Raw genomic sequence first — 24601 nt, forward strand, 5'->3', positions numbered from 1 at the left:
GCCCAGCGCAGTTTCCCAGCAACGTAGATCATCTGTTCCCGGCCCTCCTGACACAGGGGGGAGACTTTGCACAAGCTGGGTCAAAAGGAATGGCTTCAGAAGGGGATTTTACTTCTGTGTTAAATAAAATTTATGAAAAATTGGAAGGCCTAAGCAAACAAGTTACTGAACAATCAACTAAAATAGACCGGAATACTGCCAGCATTAATAATCTGGGACAGAAAGTGAATTCCAATACAGAATCTATTGAAAAAATGCTGGAAGAATCTGCGTCTAATCGAAAAATAGCTGAGGAAGCAAAAGAAAAAGGAGTGGCTGTAGAGGAAGAAATAAAACCGATGCGCAGACAGATTGGGGATCACCAGTGACTTCTGTCTATGATTGAACTGAGGGAGAAACAGACCAATCTGAGGATCAGGGCAGTACCGGAACTTGAAAAAGATAACTTAAGTGACTACCTTACGCAGGAATTTGGAAAATTTTGAAATTTGGAGGTGGAGCAAGACTTTAAGATAGTAAGTGCGTTCAGACTTGGAAGAGGAGGGAGAAAAAACAGGGTGAGAGACTGTTTGGTTACCCTTCAAACGAAAGAAGAGAGAGACAAAATACTGAGTGCGCACTTCCAGAAGAATTTGGAAATTAACGAATCGAGAGTGGAGATTTTTAAGGATATTCCGAAACATCTATTGGATCTTAGAACCAACTATGGAGATCTGGTGGCCCTACTGAGAAGAAACGGAATTGTTTTTAAGTGGGAATTCCCCCAGGGACTATCTTTTACCTTTAAAGGGAAAAAGTTCAAAATAAGATCAGTGGAAGACAAGGGAAGATTTTTGAGAGACCACGAAGAAGACCTGCAAAAAGAAGTTCTAGAAGAGTTAAGAGCCTTAAGATCAGGAGCATTAGACATAGTACCACCATTTTTGGGATTGGACAAACAAAAAAAAGTGATACCACCGTCAGAAAAAGAAGAACTTTTGGGAGCAGTTGGAGGAGAATAGAATAACCACACCATGTCTCTGCAATTATTAAGTTGGAACATTCATGGATTTAATTCCCCGGAGAAGAGGAAGAAAATATTTCATTTATTGAAAAAGGAACAATTGAACTTAATTTGTTTACAGAAAACACATGTGATAAGGCTACACAGGAAAGTATTGATTAATAAAAGATTGGGCCAAGAGTTTATCTCATCAGACAAGGTTAAAAAGAGAGTTGTTATTTATGCCAAAGTACAGCCTATCACCGAAATTTGTTTTTAAAGATGAACAAGGAAGATTTGTGGCCATTGAGATTCAATCACAAGGAGGAAAATTTTTGATTGTAGGAGTTTATGCACCAAATGAGGGGAAATCTGAATTCTTCAAGAAATTGCATGAGACACTGTTAGACTATATGGACTACAACATTATTATGATGGGAGATATGAATGGAGTGGTATCTACAAATATGGACAAGTCGCAGAGACAGGTTGTAACTAAAGATGGCAGACTACCAAAAACGTTTTTTGAATTGACTGACAATATGGACTTGATTGACATCTGGAGAACTAAGAACCCCCTTGGAAGAGAGGGAACATTCTTCTGAATGTTCTGAAGCCAAAATGACATGGACAAGAATTGACCAAATATGGATAACTAGAGGATTGGCACCTAAGACTCGAAAAGTGGAAATTTGCCCAAAAACTTGCTCCGAACATAATGCGGTGAAGATGGAGTTGAAACTAACACCAATCGGTTCCTTCAGATGGAGGATGAATGGCACCTTATTTAGAGATAAAGAGGTTACTAAGAAGGCCCAAAAAATCTTGAGAGACTATTTTGAGATAAATTTAAATACTACAGTTGAAAAAAGAGTAATCTGGGATGCAAGCAAGCGGTCATGAGAGGGTTTCTGATTCAACAGAACGCAATAAAGAAGAGAAGTCAAAATGAGAAAAAAGATAAAATCCTGGGGAAAAAAAAGGAGAGAAGAAATTAAGAGCGAAACCAAAGTCGCAAGAGATTCTGAGAGAAATAAAGTTATATCAAGTACAATATATGAAAATGATAAATCAGGAAGTAGAATGGAAAATTAAGCAGATGAGACAAAAGACATTTGAATCGGCTAATAAATGCGGGAAACTGCTAGCTTGGCAGATGAAAAAAAGACAAAAACTAAACACTATCACAAATTTGGATGTGGAAGGAAAGAACACACAGAATCCACTGGAGATCAGAAAGTGCTTCCAGAGATATTTTAAACAACTATATACACAAGGGCCACAGAAAGAGACTGAATTAGACCAATTTTTAAGAATAAATGGATTACAAAAAATCTCTCAAGAAAATAAGATAATGTTGAACCACAAAATTACAGAACAGGAGGTTGAAGGTGCCATTCAGAATATGCAGTTGGGTAAATCTCCAGGGCCGGATGGTTTAACCTCCAAATACTATAGATCTTTGAACGATTGGTTAATTCAGCCACTAAAGGAGGTCTGTAATGAAATTTTGGAGGGGAAAAAGGCACCAGAGTCGTGGAAGGAAGCTTACACCACACTTATACCGAAAACTGAGTCTGAAAAGACACAACTCAAGAACTAGCGCCCCATATCCCTGCTTAATGTGGATTACAAATTTTTTGCTGATATTTTGGCTAACAGATTAAAAAAGGTATTAGTTGAAGAGATACAAAAAGACCAAGCTGGCTTTCTCCCAGGTAGACATTTGTCTGACAATACGAGGAATATAATTAACATTTTGGAGAAGCTGCAAGTGAACATCAATACCAAAGCAGTTCTAATTTTTATAGATGCGGAAAAAGCCTTTGATAATATTTCTTGGAATTATATGAAGAAAAATCTTCAGGGAATGGGGGTAGGCCAAGGGTTTGAAAATGGTATAAGTGCAATTTACTCAGAACAAAAGGCTAAGTTAATAGTTAACAATGTGATGACAGAGCAATTTAAGATAGAGAAAGGGACACGACAAGGCTACCCGATTTCCCCATTGCTTTTTATTTCGGTCCTGGAGGTTTTGTTGAATATGATTAGAAGGGACCGTCTGATTAAAGGTATTTAGGTCGGAGCCAAACAATACAAACTGAAAGCTTTTGCAGATGAACTAGTTTTGACGTTACAGGAGCCAGAATCTAGTACGAAAAGAGTATTAGAATTGATTCAAGAATTTGGTCATGTGGCAGGATTTAAGTTGAACAAGTCAAAAACTAAAGTACTTGAGAAAAATTTTACACCAATTGAGAAAGAGAGGTTTCAGAAGGAGACAGGTTTAACATTAGTTAAGAAAGTAAAATATCTGGGGGTTAATATGACTGCTATGAATTTAAATTTATTTAAAGACAACTATGAGAAATGTTGGGCAGAAGTGAAAAAAGATTTGGAAATATGGTCAAATTTGAAGCTTTCCTTGTTGGGTCGAATTGCAGCTATAAAGATGAATGTATTGCCAAAAATGTTATTTTTGTTTCAGTCATTGCAAATCTTGGACAGGATGGACTGTTTCAAGAAGTGGCAGAAAGATATTTCTAGATTTGTCTGGCAGGGCAAGAAGCCCAGAATAAAATTTAAAATACTAACTGACGCAAAGGAAAGAGGTGGATTTGCCCTGCCAGACCTTAAACTTTACTTTTTTTAAAAAAAAAATTATTCATTTTTCATTGCCAGACGATGACAGGGGAAAAACAAACAAACAAACAAACAACAACATAAAAAGAAAGAATGAGGTAACAGTCACACATCAAAAACAAACAAGACCATCAACCAAATCACAACCCCCAAACCAACCAACACACAAACATTACAAACAATTAACAATTGACTTCCCTCCATCTCGGTTTTGGGTTATATGTATATTAAATTCAATCTGCAGTTTTTCATTATAAAATATCTACGCGTCGCAAGAGTTATATTACACCTACTGTGATTTTTATATCTCTAGAATTTGTTTCTATATATGTTATAAATCTAGACCATTCATCAATAAACGTTCTCCCTTTTTGCTGTCTAATGTTCTGCGTCATTTTTGCCAACTCCATATACTCAAATAATTTGATTTGCCAATCCTTCACGGTCGGGATATTTGGGGTTTTCCAGTTTTGTGCTAATAAAATCCTGGCAGCTACAGTTGCATATTGAAATATTACATAGTCCTCCTTTTTAATCTCCTCTCCTATCATTCCCAAAAGGAAAGCTTCGGGCTTTTTGACAAAGGTGTATTTAAATATTTTCTTTAATTCATTATAAATGGAATCCCAAAATTTCTTAACTTCTTCACATTTCCACCACATGTGATAGAAGCTTCCCTCTTTAGATTTACATTTCCAACACCTACTGTCCCCGTTCTTGTACATTTTTTGTAGTTTCACGGGAGTAATGTACCAACGATACATCATCTTTTCCATATTTTCTCTAAGGGTTTACAGGCTGTAAATTTCATTCCTTTAGTCCACAACTTCGTCCATTTTTCAAAATCCAAATTATATCCAATATCTATGGCCCACTTTACCATAACTTCTTTGACCTCTTCATCCTTGGTGTCCCAATCTAACAGTTGAGTATACATTTTAGATAGCAGTTTAGTTTTACTTTCTATTATTTCTACCTGGAATTTAGATTTTTTCTCATTCATTCCAATCTTTCTGTCTTCCTTCCATAGTGCATTAATTTGGTGGTACTGCAACCAACCTGTCAGTCTACTCTTCAACTCTTCATAGGGTCTAATTTTCCATCCTCTTTCTGATCTTTCCAGTAAATCTTCATAGGTCAGTCTCTTACCTTCTATATTTATTTTTTTAACAGTTAATATATCGATAGGCGATAGCCACCAGGGGGTGTTTTTTTCCAGTAGTCTTTTGTTCTTTTCCCACACCTCTAAAAGTGCTCCTCTGATGATGTGGCTTGAGAAGCCTTTATGCACCTTTTCCTTATTCTGCCAAAGATAAGCATGCCATCCAAATCTTAAACCGAAGCCCTCTAGGTCTAACAGATCTGTGATTTTTAAGGTGACCCATTCTTTGAGCCAACAAAGGCACGAGGCTTCATAATACAGTCTTAGATTTGGGACCGAGAAACCTCCTTTATCTTTTCTATCCGTTAATAATTTAAATCTAATTCTTGGTCTTTTACCTTGCCATATAAATTTGGATAAGATTTTTTGCCAATTTTTAAATATTTCACTTCCTCTAATCACTGGGACATTTTGGAATAAAAATAAGAGTTTCGGTAGTATGCACATCTTAATCGCAGCCATTCTGCCTGACCAGGAGAGTTTAATCCTGTTCCAAATGTCTAGTTCCTTTTGTATTACCTTCCTGGTATTAGTGTAGTTATCAGCCATTAAGTTTATACTTTTCATCGTCAGCCATACTCCTAGATATTTTATCTTTTTTACTTCTTTAATTCCCGATTGATGTTCTAACTGTCTCCTTAGATCTTCTCCCATGTTCTTAACCATCATTTTAGTTTTGTTTCTATTTAACTTAAAGCCCGCCACTTTCCCAAATTCCTCTAGAATTGTCAGAACTTTGTCCATGCTCTGTATGGGATCCTCAACTGAAATTACCGGGTCGTCTGCGTATGCTTTCAGTTTAAATTCTTTTACCCCAATTCTTATTCCTCTTATCTCTGATGTATCTCTTATCTTGTTTGCAATTACTTCTAATATCATTATAAATAGGAGTGGTGACAAAGGGCAGCCTTGTCTCGTGCCCTTGGAAATTTCGAATGTGTCAGATAGGTTGTTATTAATAATCAGTTTAGCTCTTTGCTTTGAATAAATTGCTTTGATTCCTTCCAAAAAAGCACCTTCAATTCCTGCAGTCTCCATACACTTTAATAAGAAACTCCAAGATACGTTATCAAATGCTTTTTCTGCATCGGTGAAAATTAATGCTGCCGGGATTTCATTCTTTTCCAGATATTCAATGATGTTTATTATATGCCTAACATTGTCTTTTAGATATCTATTGGGAAGGAATCCAGCTTGATCCGTGTTTATTGCCCTTTTTAGATAACTTTTAAATCTATTCGCCGTTATCTCAGCAAAAATTTTATAGTCGTTGTTAAGAAGTGATATCGGTCTGTAATTTTTTACATTTAATTTGTCTGAGTCCGCTTTAGGTATCAGTGTTATGTGAGCATCCTTCCAGGAGTCTGGGATCTTCCCTCCTTGTAGAATATTATTCATTACCTTGCATAGTACTGGGGCTAAGTCTTCCTCGAGGACTTTGTAATATTTGGCCGATAGACCATCTGGGCCTTCCCTAATTTCATTTTCTTTATTGCTTCCTGAACTTCCTCTACTGTTATGCAATTATTCAATTGTGTTTTCTCTTCCTCCGTTATAGTTGTTATTCTGCTATTTTCTAAATATTTTCCTATTTCTATTGTGTCTTCCTCTTCTTTCTGATAAAGTTTTTCGAAAAAAGCTAGAAAATTTTTCTTTATTTCATTTGGATCTTCTACAAACCTTTCTTCAACTTTTATCTTGTTAATCACACTTTGTTTTTTCCTTTTTCGTAGTTGCCAGGCCAGGAATTTCCCCGTTTTATTTGCTGATTCAAAGAGTTTTTGCCTCATTAATTTAATTCTCCATTCAACTTCTTGATTAATTAGCACTGAGTATTGTGATTGTAGAAATTTGGATGTTTGAATTATCTGCTCATCATTAGGGTTTATTAATTTTTTCTCACATTCTCTTAGTTTGATCAGAATTTCATCTTTCTTTTGTTCTCTTATCTTTTTTCTATAACTATTTTGTTGAGATTAGAAAACCTCTTAGCACCGCCTTACTAGCGTCCCATACTATGTCGATATTTGTTTCTTTATTAAGGTTTAAGTCAAAAAAATATTTTAAAGTTTTTTTTTGCTTTCTCAATTACTTCCTCATTTCCAAATAGATATTCGTTCATTCTCCATCTATACACGCTCTGGACTCCAGAATTAATTTCCAGGAAAATTGAGTTGTGATCAGAAAGAGTTCTGGGGTGTATGTCACATTTTTCAACTCTTGCTACTAATTCCCTTGATAACCAAATCTGATCTATTCTACCCCAACTCTGATGCGGCTCTGAAAAGTATGTAAATTGTTTTGTCAGTGGGTTTTTATGTCTCCAGATGTCTGTCAAATCTAAATTTTCTTCAATATTTTTGAATGTTTTTGGTAATTTTCCTTGGTTCAATTTTTTCTTTTTTGCACTTCTGTCTAACTCTGGTATTGGCACACCATTTAAATCACCTAATAGGATCAGTTTATGAGGCTCTAAATCCAATAAAATTTGTTCTAGTTTTTAAAAAAATTCTGCCTTATTCGTATTTGGGGCATAAACATTTACCACATTTAGTTTTTCTCCCTGATGATTGATCTGTATTCCCACAATTCTCTCTTCCTCAACTTTGCATATTAATTTGGGCTCCCCTTTTTCTTTTGCAAATATCACCACTCCTCTTTTTTTGTCTACATCTGAATTAATAAATTCCACCCCCAACTTCTTATTTATCAGGATATGTTTGTGTTTTTTAGCCACATGTGTTTCCTGACAGCATATCACATTAACATTCTTTTTCGTCAGGACTTTGAAGATTTTATTCCTTTTAGATTTATCATTTAGACCGTTAACATAGCAAGATAAGACTTTAAGAATCATGACCATATATGTTTATTTTTTCTTCGTGTTGCACTTATGAGTCAACTTATGATCTAATTTTCCTGTTCTTTGTAGTTTCTTCCTCATTTTCTTCCTCTCCTTCTCCTCCCAAAGCTACCTCCTCCTCTTCTTCTTCCACTTCCTCCTCCTCTTCTTTCCCTCTCTCTCCCCTCCTTCCCCCTCTCTTTCCTTCTCTTCCTTTCCCTTTCCTCTGTAAGTCTCTCTCCCTCTTCTGCCCTTTCTTCTATCCTCCAAAGTTCTTTCTCATATCTTCTCAGGAATTTATCAGCTTCTTGGGTGCTCATCAGTTTGAATCTCTTATCCTTGTAATAGAAGGTGACCCCCTCTGGGAATTCCCATCTATAAGATATGGCATTCCTTCTCAAGACACTTGCTATTTGTCTGTATCCATCCCTTTTGCGTAGAAGCCTGATTGGAATTTCTTTATAAATAACAATAGGTCTTCCTTCAATTATTAGTTTTTTTTATAGCTCAATTTTAGAATCATATTTTTCATCTCAATTGAATTGAAGACCACTAAACAGTCACCAGCCAGTTTTTTTTATTTTGCTTGCTGCATTTTCCCTCTAATTCTGAATGCCTTATCTATCCTATCGGCCACTTCCTCTTCTTCTACTTCTAACCATTTCGAGAGTTCTCTAATCATTTTTCCTCTCACATTTTCATTTGCCTCTTCGGGAACTCCTTTAAATTTTAAATTAAGCTGTTTCTGCCGCAATTCTACCATGGCTAGACTATCTGACAGTTGGTCTTGTCTATTGTTCCATTCTCTTATTTCCTCTATTTTTTTCTGTCTCTTTCTTTTGTTCCCTCAGTTCCTTTTGAGTTTTCCTATTTGTTTCTTCCATTGATTTTGACCTCATTGTCAAATCTTGAATTTTACTTGAGAGCTCTCCTACAGCCCCTTCTATTTTCTTATCTATCCTCTCCTGTACCTCTCCTAACTTATTTTCCATGTGTTCTTCCCTTTGTTTAAATTCCTCTTTTATCTTTAACCACAAGATATCTAAATCTTTGATTTCCTCCTGCCTGGATACTTTCCTTTCCCCAAGGGTCCCTGCTACCTTTTTCCCATTTCCCCCCAACATTTTAAGTTATTTTCTCAAAATTCTCAATTTTGTTCCCTACTCTCTCCCTTAAAGGGCGCACAGTCTTTTCCTCCTACTCCTTTTAGGTCCTGTACCTTTCAATGTAGTTCCCCAGTGTTTCAACCTTCCAATGCAGTCCCCCAGTATTTCAACCTGAGAAAGGGTCTTTGTCCCCAAGAATTGGGTCCAGACTTATCAATTCTAACTAGTAAACATCATATATCTATAAACTGTATCTAAATTTCTTCTATGGGTCCACAAAGTGGTTGCTGTCACTGGAATTTCCAAATATACATAAATGAAAGGAGAAAGAAGGAAAGAGAAACAGAGGACGGGGGGGTAATGTTCTTAACTAGAGGACATGGTTATCAAATGCTCCTGTGGAAGAAGAATAAGTGTTAAGTAGTTCTGTACGATCCAAAACAGTTCTAAGCAGTTCTGGTGTTTTCTGCTACTTGCTAGCTCAATTCCACTAAATGCTTCCACAATGATTATGCCCCCAAGAGGTAAAGTCGTAATTTAGTTTATAAGAAAAATCAAATTATTTAAAAGTCATCCCAATTAAAGTTCCTTAGTTAAGTTCAAAGGCCTTCTTTGGCTCCAAAGTCCATGCCCCTTTGCCAACTTCAAAAAACAACAACAAACAACAACAACAACAAAACCAACCACAACAGCAACAAAAAACACTTAGAAGAGGGAAATTATTAAGTTGTGGTAAGAAAGGTGAATTCAAAGTGTTAAAGCTTAAAGCAAAAGGCTAATGTAGTATTCACTCTTCTCCACTGGGGACAGAATCTAGAATCTTCTCTCTCCTTCCAGACTCAATCTACGTCAGGATATCCCTTGCAGAACCAGTCTCTATCATTTCAGCAATTATGAAGAGATCCTCCGAGGAACAAGCTATAGCAAAATATATAGCAAACTATAGCAAAATAGCATGAACAAAGAGCGAGTATGATTTAAATAGTCCCCATGTCCTTTAATCTACTCGGTTGCTCTATTCAGTTAGAGAGGGTTAAATGAGGTTTCCAAATACAAAGCAGCTGATACGTGAGAAGACGAAAGAATGGCCACTTCTTCGCTTAATATGCCGAGGTGGAAGTAGAGGAGTAATGCTGGTTTTAGTTTGAATGTTTCTTGGATATCTCCTTCCTTACTCCCTTGCCGCTCCTCCACGTATCTTGTACCAGCCCCTTCTAAAAATACACTCTTGCAATCAACCGAAAAGAAAGGGGGTGAGGTTTTCATACAATCGTCCTTTTCAGTCCCCTTAAAGCCTTATCAAGTCTTTTTACAGCTCTTTTTACAGCCTTCTGGCTGCTAATCACCATAAATGACTGAGTGCAGTTACTCTTTAACTTTTAACTTTCTAGCCCCAGGGTATTCAAAGTCTCTACTCAGTTCTTTGTAGGTTACTTTGTACTTTGCATTTTAATCTGCCACAGCGAGAAAAGAAAAGCTGTGGGCTTTAATTGTTTTGTACTCACTCAAATAGGTGCTAAGTTACTTCCTTTCTCTTTCTTGCAACTTTGTTTCCTGCGCCATTTTCCCATCAACCGGGATGAAGTCCCTATTTTCAATCTTAAAGCATCCAAGAACCACTTGGTCCAAACTTCCAGGTATTAAAGGATAAATCTTCCTCTTCACCAAGGGTTCTATTCTTATCTTTCTGGAGATCCGTCACGCTTCTTAGGGGAAGCTGCAGGCATTGCAACACAGGGTCGGTGCTCTTCCGCTTGTGTTTGCAGTCTCGCCATCCTCAAGCTCTTCCAAGAAAGAAACCCGAGAAAACCACGAAACCGCACCTCCGCTGCCGGGTTGCTGATCCCTCAAGGGTTCCCCCCCTTGAGATTTCTGGGGGTGCGCTGTGCCTGGCGGCTCCCCCAAGCCCCTGTGCTGCAGGAAAACCCCTGACGAGGTTTTCCGTGCTTCCTCACTTTCTGCGGGTCAAACCGGAAGTCCAGACCTTAAACTTTACTATGAATCAGCAGCATTCTGCTGGTTGAAAGATTGGCTGCTTCTTGAGAACACAGACATTTTGGACTTAGAAGGTTTCAACAATGTTTTTGGGTGGCATGCATATTTGTGGTACGACAAGGTTAAAGCACATAAAGCATTTAAAAACCATATTGTCAGGAAAGCATTGTTTAATGTCTGGATAAGATATAAAGACCTATTGGAAATTAAAACCCCAAGGTGGTTGTCACCAATGGAAGCAAAGGCTCAGAAAAAGCTCAATATGGAGGCCAATTGGCCGAAATATTGGGAAATTTTGGAACAAGATGGAGATAAATTGAAATTGCAGAGTTTTGAGAAATTAAAAGATAAACTGCGAGACTGGCTACATTATTATCAAATAAGAGAGGCCTACAATTTGGATAAAAAAATTGGCTTCCAGGTGGAAAAACCAAAATTGGAAACAGAACTGTTAGATCCCAAAACTAAGATACTTTCAAGAATGCATAACTTGCTGTTAAAATGGAATATGCAGGATGAAACAGTTAAATCTGCTGTGATTAAATGGGCACAGGACATTGGACATAACATTATGTTTGCTGACTGGGAACAGTTGTGGACCACCGGTATGAAATTTACGGCATGTAATGCCTTAAGAGAGAATATTATGAAAATGATATATAGATGGTACATGACACCAGTCAAGCTTGCAAAAATATATCATTTGCCCGATAACAAATGTTGGAAATGTAAAGAAAATGAAGGTACATTCTTTCACCTTTGGTGGACGTGCCCAAAGATTAAGGCTTTCTGGGAGAAGATATATAATGAAATGAAAAAGGTTTTTAAATATACCTTCCTGAAGAAACCAGAGGCCTTTCTCCTGGGCATAGTCGGCCAATTGGTGCCAAAGAAGGACAGAACTTTATGTACGCAACAACAGCAGCAAGAATACTTATTGCAAAGCCCGCGGACTGTCTGGCCAGAGTGGTGCATGCTCTAGTTATCTCCCGCTTGGACTACTGCAATGCGCTCTACATGGGGCTACCTTTGAAGGTGACTCGGAAACTACAGCTAATCCAGAATGCGGCAGCTAGACTGGTGACTGGGGGCGGCCGCCAAGACCACATAACACCGGTCTTGAAAGACCTACATTGGCTCCCAGTACGTTTCCGAGCACAATTCAAAGTGCTGGTGTTGACCTTTAAAGCCCTAAACGGCTTCGGCCCAGTATACCTGAAGGAGCGCCTCCACCCCCATCGTTCTGCCCGGACACTGAGGTCCAGCACCGAGGGCCTTCTGGCGGTTCCCTCATTGCGAGAAGCGAAGCTACAGGGAACCAGGCAGAGGGCCTTTTCGGTGGTGGCGCCCGCCCTGTGGAATGCCCTCCCATCGGATGTCAAGGTGATGGACAACTACCTGACATTCAGAAGACATCTTAAGGCGGCCCTATTCAGGGAAGCTTTTAATGTATGATATTTTAGTGTTTTTTGGTTTTTGTGGAAGCCGCCCAGAGTGGCTGGGGAAACCCAGCCAGATGGGCGGGGTACAAATAAATTATTATTATTATTATTATTATTATTATTATTATTATTATTACTGGAAGACACAAGATCTACCCACCCTGGAAGAATGGCAGATGAAGGTGATGGACTACATGGAATTGGCAGAAATGACTGGCAGAATCCGAGACCTGGGAGAAGAGTTGGTGGAAGAAGATTGGAAGAAATTTAAAGACTATCTGCAGAAACACTGTAAAATTAATGAATGTTAAAATGATGTTGGATTGAAAATAAGTGGTATTATGTCCCATTAAACTTTAATTAGTTTAATGCTTATCAAATGTCCAGTGCGCTTCCGATGCGACAATGTCCCATTACAGCAGAGCTTTTTGCATAGCGGCTCAAGAAGGGCTGGAGAGTCAGCATCTTTTCAATAAAGGAATCTTGGAGCAAGCGGTTTGGAACTCAAAATAAAAGGTTTATTTACACAAAACAAAAAACCCTGGTGAAGAATCACACATTTCAGCAAACACGCCCCAAAAGAAAAGGGAAGGGGGAAGGGGGCAAACACACGAGTGAGTTGACTATTTATACAAATTCACATTCCTGGAAGCCTAACAACCTCCAGCTGCTCAGTGATTAGAGCGTCTCGATTAGAGCTTCTTAACCCTTTAATACCAACACCCCCTCTCGCTCGTAACACTGAGCTGTACCAACCTTAATTCAAATTTAAACCTGAACAGAAACATTTATGAGATTGCAGACTCAAAGCTTTTGTAAAACCGTCTGCGAGATTTTCTTGGCTTGGACAATACTTTAGTTCAATTAAACCTTGTTTTACACTTTGGCATACATTTTGATAATGGATATCCAAATGTTTTGTGTGTGCCTTGAATTGACCTGATTTAGCTAGTTTAATACAAGGTTGATTGTCTTCCCACACTCTGATAGGTAGGGAACATTCTCCAAACAATTCTTGTACCAGTTGCTTATAAAATTCCAGTTCTCTACATACATCTGATAATGCATTGAACTCAGATTCAGTTGAACTTAAAGCTATAAGTGATTGTTTTCTTGATCTCCAACCAATTAGTGCATTTCCAAATTTTATCGCCATTCCTGACACTGATTTTCTATCTGGTCCAGCATCTGCCCAACTGCTGTCAGCCCAACATTCAAGTTGTGTGCTGCCCTCTGCTGATAGTTTTAAGCGAAACCTTTTGGTAGTTTGGAGATACCTTAAAACTCTTTTTACTCCTTGCCAAGCATGCATTGATGGTTTTTCAGCTTGTCTACACAGCATGTTGACAGCATATGTTATATCGGGCCGAGTCCACTGTGCAATGTGGAGTAGACTGCCTATCGCTGACTGGTAAACCCCGGGATTACAGAACTCTGCCTGTTGCTCAGTTTGAGCATCCTTTGTGTAACTTAACTCCATTGGGGTTTTAACACCAGCACAGTTGTCCATTTTAAACCTTTCCAGCAACTGCTGGATCTTAGCTTCTTGGCTGAGCCAATAGTTCCCATCTTCATCTTGCTGGATTTTAACTCCTAGATAAACAGATACATTGCCTAGTGATTTTATCTGAAACTTTTCTCCAAGCTTTGTGGCAAATTGTTGTGCAAGTTTATCGTCCTTTCCACTGTATAATAAATCGTCAACAAATATCAAAACTGCTTCTTGTTCACATCCCGAGCCTTTTAGATAAAGACACGCATCTGCTGCGCTCTTTCTGAACCCCGTGCTCTCTAGAGCATCGTTTAAGCAGGAATTCCAATTACGGGCAGACTGTTTCAACCCATAAATGGATTTGTGTAGGTGCCAGACCTGGTTTGGCTTGTCTCCTTCAAAACCTGGTGGTGGCGTCATATAGACTTCCTCCTGTAAGTCTGCATTTAAATAAGCCACATTGACATCAAAATGAAACAGCTTATTTCCCTTCTTAGCTGAAGAGGCTAAAAGCATTCTTAATGACTCCGATCTTGAAGTAGGGGCATAAATTTGAGAATAGTGAACTCCTTTGCGCTGCGAAAACCCTTTTGCAACTAGTCGGGCTTTATATTGCAACTCCTCAGTAGTTGTGGGCTTTAAACGATATACCCATCGACAACCTACAGCTTGTTGGCCTTTTGGAAGCTCTGTACTTGTAAACACACCGAGAGACTTCATTGAAGCCATCTCTTTTTCCATTGCTTCCTGCCACTTTGCGGCTTCTGAGCTCGGAAGCTGTTGTACCTCTACATAGCTATCTGGCTCACACTGTGCCATATTTACGTATACACTTGTCACCTTAAACCGCTCTGGCGGCTTGCCCTTTGTGGCACGTTTTGACCTGCGCAATTGCTCCTCTTGTGCCCCCTCTAACCGTTGGCTGTCAGAATCTGTCTCAGACTTTATGTCTGGATGTGCCTCTAGGGATAAAGACCTCCGTTTAGATACCTCCCTTGGGCTTGGTGTTGCAGGCGACCTGCTTCGCTTTTGCTGTCTGCTAGGCCTAACGACTGGCGATGTTGGAACACTCCTAGATTCTGGCTTTTCTACCTTAGGAGAAGAACCTTGTGCCTGGTCAGAATCTGCATCTGGACCATGTGCACCATCCCCTTCTGGCTCATCACCCTCTGGACTTTCTTTCTCAGCATAAATGCCTAAATCATCTCTCAAAATGTCAGGGTTAGCATGTAAGTGAGTCCATCCGGATTGCTCACAAAATTCAGCGCTCCTACTGAGGACCACTCTTGTAGTATCCCCATCTGGGTTCACGAACCTCCAAGATTTGGCATGTGGTTCGTACCCACAAAAGATGAGTTTCCTAGCCCTTGGACTTCCCTTTTTCCTTAACGCCTTTGGGATAAGTACATAGGCTTGAGATCCAAACACCCGAAAGTAATTAACTTTGGGCTTCTTCCCATATAAAGCAAAATATGGCGTAGTATCAATTACCGAATTATATACTTGGTTCAGAACATGAGTAGCCGTCTGCCAGGCTTCCGCCCAGTAACTTTGAGGAAGTTTAGCATCAAACAACATAGAGTTTGCCAACTCTTGCAGAACCCTGTTTTTACGTTCGGCCACGCCTCCTTCTTGGGGGGAATAAGGTGTAGACAGACGATGCTTAATTCCCTTTTTCTTAAGGAAATTCTGCAACACAGACCCGGTAAATTCTGACCCTCTGTCTGTTTGAAAAGCAAGTACTCTAGTACCGAATTCAAGTTCTACTGCATGAACCCAATTTTTAACTGTTTCTGCAGTATCTGCTTTTGTTTTGAGAGGAAAAAACCATGTAACCTTTGTTTTGTCATCTGAAAGACACAGTGCATACCTCGAACCTCCCATGCTAGCAACAGGCATTGGGCCACATAGGTCCATATGCACAAGTTGGAATACTTTGTCAGATTTCCTATTTGAACTGGGATAGCTGCATCTATGAACCTTCGCCCTTTTGCATGCAGTACAATCCAAATACTTAGTACATTTGTTCAATTTGCACCCTTCTGATAATTCAGGTTGTCTTTTAACATACTGAAAATTAATATGTCCCAAACGGCGATGCCATAAATGAACACAAGAATTATGGGTAGGTGCGTTCACACAACCAGCATGAACCTGTTCAACTTCATCTGGACTTGTCTCAAAATAGTATAACCCATTTCTGCATTCCACCTGCAAAAGAGATACGTTATTCTTTGAAATAGTGCAAACCCCATTTTCAAACACAGTTTTAAACCCATTTCTATCAAGTTCTGACACAGACAAAATACACCCCTTCATTCCCTTTAGCACATAGGCATCAATTTCTGTTTGCAAACACTTCAAAAACACTGTGCCTACAGTCTCTAAGGAACGTTTAGTTGAATCTGCCATTGTCACAACTTTAAGGGTTTGCAAATGTCTGCAATTCTGCAAACGGACACTAGATGGTGCCACCAGGTGATGAGATGCACCACTGTCGATCAACCAGCGTAGATTGCTGCCTTGGCCACGCCCTTGCATCAACGCCATTGCTGAAGCCATGTGCTGTGTGCTGTGGGAGTAGCCACGACCTCCTCCTCTTCTTCGACGTCCCCTGGAACTCCTTGTCTGATAACTAGGGGCAACGGCCTTGGTGCTGTCTTGACCAGGTTCACGTGTACAATTCCTGATTAAATGGGAAGAGGAACCACAGCGAAAACAGCGTCTAGCTGCAAAAGCATTTACTGTGTTCTCAAACTCAGCATCCCCACTCTTAGGCACAGCATAACTCCCCTTTGAAGACAAATCTCTTTCTCTTTGCCTTTTATCCTGTTCATCAGCAAGTCGAGAAGAAATGTATTCAAGGGTTAATTCAGATGAAGGCATAGCTTCCAAAGTTAAAGCTAGAGTCTCATAGCTTTTATCAAGAGAAGACAACAAAATGTATGACTGCTGCTCCATAGAGAAAGGAATGCCCAGCTGTCTTAGTTGATTAAAGGCAGACACCATTTTGGCAATATGTTCTTTCACACACGCTCCCGGTTGGAGACGTAAATCAAACAAACATCTTGTAGCATGGATCTTGGCCCCCGCAGTGTTTCTGGAATTTAGCCGCTGCAGAACCGTCCAGACCTCATGCGTGTTCTTTAACTCAGAAACATAAGGCATTTGCTCTGGTCCCACTGCCAAAACTAGTAGACCTTGGGCTTTCCTGTCGCGTTTCTGAGAAGCTGTCGCTGCTGCTTTGTCTTCTTCAGACGCGTCTGCAGCTGCCTGTAAAGGCGGTGCTTCAGTACAACTCCACAACTCTTTTGCTTGCAACCAAACCCTTACTCTAGCCTTCCAATCTTGCCAATTTTTCCCATTGAGTCGCGTAAAGGGGACAGTAAAACTTTCCTGGGACTCTGCCATCCTCCCTGGGGCTTAGGAACGATACACACAGACCTGTAGACAGTCTCCCAGCTGCTGAGGTGGCTCCTCGAGGAATAAGACGTCTTCCAGCGAGTACAAACTGCGCAGTGCCTCTTTAAAACTTTTCCTAGGCACGTTGCAGGACTCAAGCTGCTTTGAAGGCTTTCGTTGTCGGCAACCGCTTCTGTCTCCGCTCCAGTCCTTGCATAAATCACTCTTAACTGCACTCCTTATCTCCTTCTTGGCGTACAAACAACCATAACTTGTCCCATTAAACTTTAATTAGTTTAATGCTTATCAAATGTCCAGTGCGCTTCCGATGCGACAATGTCCCATTACAGCAGAGCTTTTCGCATAGCGGCTCAAGAAGGGCTGTAGAGTCAGCATCTTTTCAATAAAGGAATCTTGGAGCAAGCGGTTTGGAACTCAAAATAAAAGGTTTATTTACACAAAACAAAAAACCCTGGTGAAGAATCACACATTTCAGCAAACATGCCCCAAAAGAAAAGGGAAGGGGGAAGGGGGCAAACACACGAGTGAGTTGACTATTTATACAAACTCACATTCCTGGAAGCCTAACGACCTCCAGCTGCTCAGTGATTAGAGCGTCTCAATTAGAGCTTCTTAACCCTTTAATACCAACATATTAGCAACAAAGTTAATAAGAATATGCAAAAATGAATCGATAATGGATGAAAACATAGAGTTATAAAATGTTAAGATATAGAGTTAAGGTAAATGAAAGAGGGTAAGGATTTGCTGACCTGATTATGTAAATGGGAATACAAAAAGGGGAGGTGTGAGGAGGTCAAAGAAACAAGCAAAGGAGTTTAAAGTTATGAAAAACGGATTTGTTTTTAACTTTTTCTTATTTTTTCTTTGTCTTTTGTATGTTGTATTTTTTATTTTTATTTTTTTTCTTTTCATGTATTTTTTGTTTTTTTATGTATTTTCCTTTTCCATGTGTTTTTGTATTCATGCTTTAAAACTTTAATATTTTTTTTCTTTAAAAAAGAAAAGAGAATGTTTCTCCCAAACTGCAAGTATGCCACAAGTAATGTAGTACAAAATGCAACATGTTATTTTTTATGTGATATCCTATGTCCAGCTATGTGCACTGCTACACTTGCAAATAGCCTTAAGAGGCCTGACATGCAAGTCTCTTAAGATTTACACGAAGGCATATAAATGTACCAAGCAAACACATGTATTTTATGGGGGGCAAAGACCCCTAGGAATTTAAGAGTGGCTGTATTCCCTACACCCACAAGTTTCAGAATGCTTAGAACATAAAAACACAACATAAAAACCCAAAACATCACGTGTTAAAATAGCATTAGATGTCAATAAGAAAAAGGCCTGGTTAAAAAGGTGCAGATTTGCCTGGCTCCTAAAGCTGTATAATGGTTTTTCCGACCTTTGTATGGATTCTTTGGTGGGAAGTGAGTTTAGAGCTAACAGTGAAGCTCTTTCCACATTCCACACACCGATAAGGTTTCTCCCCTGTATGAATTCTTTGATGGGAAGTGAGATGGGAGCTCTGATTGAAGCTCTTTCCACATTCCATACACTGATAGGGTTTCTCCCCTGTATGAATTCTTTGATGGGAAGTGAGATGGGTACTATGACTGAAGCTCTTTCCACATTCCACACACTGATACGGTTTCTCCCCTGTATGAATTCTTTGATGGGAAGTGAGATTGGAGCTGTTCCTGAAGCTCTTTCCACATTCCACACACTGATAGGGTTTCTCCCCTGTATGAATCCTTTGATGGGAAGTGAGAGAGTAGCTATCAGTGAAGCTCTTTCCACATTCCACACACTGATAGGGTTTCTCCCCTGTATGAATTCTTTGATGGGAAGTGAGATGGGTACTATGACTGAAGCTCTTTCCACATTCCACACACCGATAAGGTTTCTCCCCTGTATGAATTATTTGATGGGAATTGAGAGAGGAGCTCCGTCTGAAGCGCTTTCCACATTCAAAGCACTGATAGGGTTTCTCCCCTGTATGAATTCTTTGATGGGAAGTGAGAGAGTAGCTATCAGTGAAGCTCTTTCCACATTCCACACACTGATAGGGTTTCTCTCCTGTATGAATTCTTCGATGGGAAGTGAGATGGGAGCTCTGACTGAAGCTTGTTCCACATTCCACACACTGATAGGGTTTCTCCCCTGTATGAATTCTTCGATGGAAAGTGAGATTGGAGCTGTTCCTGAAGCTCTTTCCACATTCCACACACTGATAGGGTTTCTCCCCTGTATGAATCCTTTGATGGGAAGTGAGAGAGTAGCTATCAGTGAAGCTCTTTCCACATTCCACACACTGATAGGGTTTCTCCCCTGTATGAATTCTTTGATGGGAAGTGAGATGGGTACTATGACTGAAGCTCTTTCCACATTCCACACACTGATACGGTTTCTCCCCTGTATGAATTCTTTGATGGGAAGTGAGATTGGAGCTGTTCCTGAAGCTCTTTCCACATTCCACACACTGATAGGGTTTCTCCCCTGTATGAATCCTTTGATGGGAAGTGAGAGAGTAGCTATCAGTGAAGCTTTTTCCACATTCCACACACTGATAGGGTTTCTCTCCTGTATGAATTCTTCGATGGGAAGTGAGATGGGAGCTCTGACTGAAGCTTGTTCCACATTCCACACACTGATAGGGTTTCTCCCCTGTATGAATTCTTCGATGGGAAGTGAGAGAGGAGCTATGAGTGAAGCTCTTACCACATCCCATGCACTGATAGAGTTTCTTTTCAATGAGATTTTGTTGATGGGAAGTGGAATTGGAGCTCTGACTGCAGCTTTCTCCATACTCCAATTTTTTGTGTGGCTTCTCCTCTCTGGGGATTTTTTCGTGGTCACCTTTGTTCTCGATTTCCAATTCATCACAATCTGCATTGGGGACAAAAAGGGATTTGAGCCTCAGGAACAAATGGAGAAGAACTGAAGGGAGTTGCGTGTGTGTTCATTACCTGTGTTGTTTGTTTAATATGAGATTCGGATGAGTTGTTGAATGTTGCTTTTTTTATATAAAGCAGTGATCAAAATTGTGAAAGACTTTTGGAAAAAAAGTGTATTTCAGAGTTTTTATGGCTTACAACACCACTTCATTTGGAATAATGTCATAAAATTATATATCAATGGAAAGATAATTTGATCAAGAATGCAATCAAGAATGCAATCCAAGAAAGTTTGTTCAATTACCCGTATTCTATCAAACGTTATAGCCAAATAACCAGAAAAAGGAAGCACAACTTGCTTTGGTTGACTTTTGTCAGTGTGTTATGTGATTGCTATCAAGTTGGTTGGTTTTTTGTGTTCTTTCATTTAGTGAGGGTGTAAGACATAATAAAATTATAGAAATGGCACAAGGAGTTGAGTGGTCCCCAGAAAGTGATGTAAGATTGTACTATTAAGTGAGCAAGGCTACAGTTATGAAGAAATTAGAAGAGAGATTGGGGAAAACGTAACCAAAGTTGGCCTTTCTATATAGGTATAAGGAGACTCAGTCACTACAAAAGTGACGATCGAAGAATGGAGAGACTGTCCCTACATGACAGAAGAAAATCATCTGGGTGTATACAAGATGACATATAATGGGAAGTTGAGTGCAAGGACTGGTCTAAATTAGAATTCTAAGAAAACGCCATTGTTATCTCTCAAGCAAAGGTTGAAAAGATGAAACCCATGTTAACTGGACAGTGGAACAATGGGGCAGTGTTATTTGGAGCGATGAGACCCAAATCTCCTTGCTTGGTAGTGATGGCATGAAATACCCGAGGAGAAGAATCAGATAACATTTACATCCTATTTGCATTACACTGACCGTGAAACACCCAAACAGTGTGATGGTCTGGGATTGTATCGCAGCAAAAGGTGTGGGCAGAATTTGCGTCATTAACGGGAATATAAAAGCGGGAAAATGCATAAACGAAATATGTGAGCCCAGGTGATCATTTCCCAGATACCGAAGCATTTTTATATTTTCAACAGGATTCAGCTCCATGTCGTGTTGGTGCTGTGTGCAAAAGGAGCATTCAAGATAATGATATTTCACTGCCGGAATGGCCTGGGAATAGCCCACACTTTAACCCAATCAGAAATCTTTGGAGCCGACTAAAGAAACTTGTTAATAAGAGGCAACCCAGCAATAAAGCCCAATTAACATAGGCAATAATTCAGTCTTGGTTTCACATTATTACAGCTGCAGAACTAAAGACTTGGTTCACTTCATGGGAAGGCGTTGTAAGGCCGTAATGAAAGCTAAAGGTTACCAATGGTTACACGTTTTTTTCTTTATGACTGCTATTCTAATAAATACTCCTTCATAAAATTCATCGCATTAGATTCTTCATTAAATTATCTTTCCATTGCTATATAATTTTATGGTATTACTCCATACAAAAGTGGTGTCAGGAGCCATCAAACCTCAGAAATACACTTTTCACAGGTTTCCACAATTTCGGCCACTAGGAGAAGTTGTTCATTTTAAAGTTAATGTTCTTTTATATGGAATCAGATTATTATTATTTATGTTTCATGTTTATATGTGTGTTGGAAGCTGCCCAGAGTGGCTGGGGCAACCCAGCCAGATGGGCAGGGTATAAATATAAATTATTATTATTACTACAGTGGTACCTTGATTTAAGAATAGTCCTGTTCCGGAAAGTTTGTAAACCGAGGTACCACTGTATCATCATCATCATCATCATCATCATCACTGCTACTACTACCTGAGATTCCATAAGCCCAGTTCTTCTCTGGGATGAATTTTGTTTGGCCCAGTCATGGCATCCCCTGCATCTCCAATGTCAGTCGTCTCTTTGGTCAACCCAAGACTGACAGCAGCAAAAACAAAAGCAGAAAACCTGAAGCTACTTATCTTTCCTAACAATTCTGAAGCTGACATTTAAGATGGCCTGGGTAGTTGAGACCAGCCCAATCGTGGTAGAAAAAGGAATAATTTGAGGAAGATTGCTAAAAAACACACACTGTAATTTACTCTTTATTGTGGGGGTGTTAGGTTCCCAGGTGTTACAGGGGGCGCTGTTGAGCTCTGTGAAAATATATGAGGTTGGTCCATAGAGGTATTTTTTGAATTTCCAGGCAGATATGACGATCCCACAGGGAGCCTTACCAAGAGAGGCCACGATCCCACAATTCTCCTCCATGACGTCCTTATGCAGAGCTCTCTGGTCAGGATCCAGCAACGCCCACTCCTCGTCCGTGAAACGAACAGCGACATCTTCAAAGCACACTGGACCCTAAAAGAAAAAGGAAAATGTCCTCCTCTGAGACAGAAATATGATCTGCTACACAATGCTCTGTTGTTTCCTTCCTGTAAATTGCACTGTTGTTTCAATAGGATTGCTTTGCTGCACATTTTATTTATGGATGCTTATTTTATTCTGCATTTTAATTATGGGTATTCGTCTTTGTTCAAATAGGTGGCACTCCACCTTGTGTTATTCAAGTCATTCTGCCTAGGCAAGCATTCCCGTTTCCCCAATGGAAGGATCCACATTCTCTTCTCCTCGTGAGCTGTTCTGGGGAGTTCCCACCCAATGCCCTAGAGCCAAATTCAAGGGATTCATGGAGGCATGGAGAGGGGGAGAAATGGGGGGCAGGTCCCATTTTGCAGCCGATGGGGCTGGTTAGGTGAATCCAGGCCACTATTTGTTCTGAGTTGTTCACTACGTAGAAACCAATTTTAGCATTCAGTGATCAATCTGGAAATAAAATAAGCCTATTTTGGATGTCCATCTGTCTTGGATGATCTAGCAGAGATTCCTGCATTGCAGGGGGTCTCCTGGCTCTGAGAGACAAGCAGGGAGGGTGGCTTCTGGCAAAAGGAGAGGGAGCCACCGGTGGCTCTTCCTTACCCTGACTCACCTCTGCCTCTCGACCTTCCTCTCCCACTCGCCTCCTTCCTCTTCTGCCTCTGATTCTGCACTGCATTCTGCCACAGAGTCTCCCAGCTCACTAAGGCCTGTAACCCCTTCAGCTTCTGACACCTCCTCTCCCCAGCCTTCTCCCTTTCCCCCCTCTAACCACCCATCCTTCTTCTACCTCCACTTCTTGGGCTCTCAGCCGTCTTCCCCTCCTGGTTCCCCGGCTGCTTCCTCCCACCATTCCTCTGTCCCCAACCAGTACATGACATTGCTCCATCCCTCAGCCTCTGTCCCCACAAGGCAGCTTCCCCTGACCTGATCTGGTTCCACAGCCGCTGCTTCCCTTCTGCCCCCATGAAAAGACATATCAGGAGGTCTTGCCGGCATCATTCTGTCACCTGCAAGAGACAAAAGGTAAACAGGACGCCAGGAGTGTCTGCTTCTCTCACAGGTGAAACAGGGCATCTCTAACTGCAGATGGGGCTTTGATAAATCCTTACCTGCTGAGAGCATTTGGACGTTTGTGCCCATTTCATATGTTTGTTGTGCAGAAATACATCTCCCCTCCTCTGGACCCTTGTTCCCAACTGTCTCCCACCAAAACAAGATGAAAAGAACCCTCAGATGAGTTGGAAAACCAACAGAATGAGACCAAATGGAGAAAACCACCTTCCTTCTTACCCAGTGGCCTCTCTCTGGTGTCCAGCGGAGGCCTCTCTGCCTCACAGGAATCCAGGTCCATTTCTGCAAAGAGATCCTTTCCCTGAAAAAGAAACACGGATTAAAAACACAGAAAGGTGAGAAATATTAGAAAGAGAATGGCAAAAAGTTGAAGGGTGTGAGGTCTCATTCCATAGATGCTTTCCTAGAAAATGGATGGGTCATCAGCAGATCATTATGGGGTGTTCTCTGTCCTGTTTGGAGCCCCTTGGGAGTATCCAGAGGAAAGTCTCTCTCACCTGCTTTCTCTCCTCTGCCTGACTCAGGAGGAAACCTTCGGCCAGGGCCACTGCCTGGGAACTGGTCTCCACTCCGCATTCCCTCACCCAGCTCTCCATCTCCAGAGGAAGGACAGCCAGGAACTGCTCCAAGATCACCAGGTCCAGCATCTCAGCTTTCGTGTGCCTTTCTGGCTTCAGCCACTGGTGGCAAAAGTGGTAGAGTCGGCTGCAAACCTCTCGGGGTCCTTTGGCCTCCTGGAAGCAGAACTGCCTCAACTGCTGGCTCTGCACCTCTGAGCGGAGGGTGTCCTCCTCACCCAGGATCTTCTGCACAGGGTTTTCCCAGAATCCCCCACTGCTCCCAGTTTGGCTGGCATGGCCTCTTCCTGCTTCGGGGCAAGCCGAGTCTTGCTCATCCATCTGTGCTCTCAGGAAGCCTCTGAGAGATCGGAAGGAACCCTTTGGTCTTCTGCCAATTCCTGCCTTTCTAAATGAGAAGCTGCAGCAAATCCTACAAAGCAAATACATTGTTCTGTTACAGAATTTGTGTGTGGGGAGGGGGAATGGTTCCCTGAGCAAGCATGGATGAGTCTTGCTGGGAACCAGGGCTGGACTTCAGTGCATCCCAGTCCGTGAGGTATCTTTTTGAGAAGAAAGAGCAGGAAGAGGAGAAGAAATAAGTCTC

The 24601-nt window shown here is 40.6% G+C and overlaps 1 protein-coding gene and 1 long non-coding RNA gene across 2 annotated transcripts in view; one reads left to right on the forward strand and one right to left on the reverse strand.

Annotated features, from left to right (window-relative positions):
- Positions 1 to 24601, forward strand: part of LOC309530663 — a 174700-nt gene that overhangs the window by 21365 nt on the left and 128734 nt on the right. The window lies entirely within an intron of this gene.
- LOC309530359 (uncharacterized protein) lies at positions 18312 to 24406 on the reverse strand. The gene is made up of 5 exons (XM_082219268.1): positions 23935 to 24406; positions 23657 to 23738; positions 23291 to 23373; positions 22222 to 22348; positions 18312 to 19976 (listed from the first exon to the last, which is right to left on the reverse strand). The coding sequence occupies exons 1-5, from the start codon at positions 24334 to 24336 to the stop codon at positions 18466 to 18468; spliced, it is 2205 nt and encodes a 734-aa protein (XP_082075394.1). The 5' UTR covers positions 24337 to 24406; the 3' UTR covers positions 18312 to 18465.

Source organism: Podarcis vaucheri (genome assembly GCF_965113315.1).
Source record: "Podarcis vaucheri genome assembly, chromosome: 4".
In the NCBI taxonomy this organism is placed as follows: domain Eukaryota; kingdom Metazoa; phylum Chordata; class Lepidosauria; order Squamata; family Lacertidae; genus Podarcis; species Podarcis vaucheri.

Coding starts and splice junctions, on each gene's coding strand:
- LOC309530359 (XM_082219268.1), bottom strand. CDS start 24,336: ATGGATGAGCAAGACTCGGCTTGCCCCGAAGCAGGAAGAGGCCATGCC. Junction 23,374..23,656: donor CACCAGAGAGAGGCCACTGG/GTAAGAAGGAAG, acceptor TGTCTCTTGCAG/GTGACAGAATGATGCCGGCA. Junction 19,977..22,221: donor TGGGATCGTGGCCTCTCTTG/GTAAGGCTCCCT, acceptor TCCCCAATGCAG/ATTGTGATGAATTGGAAATC.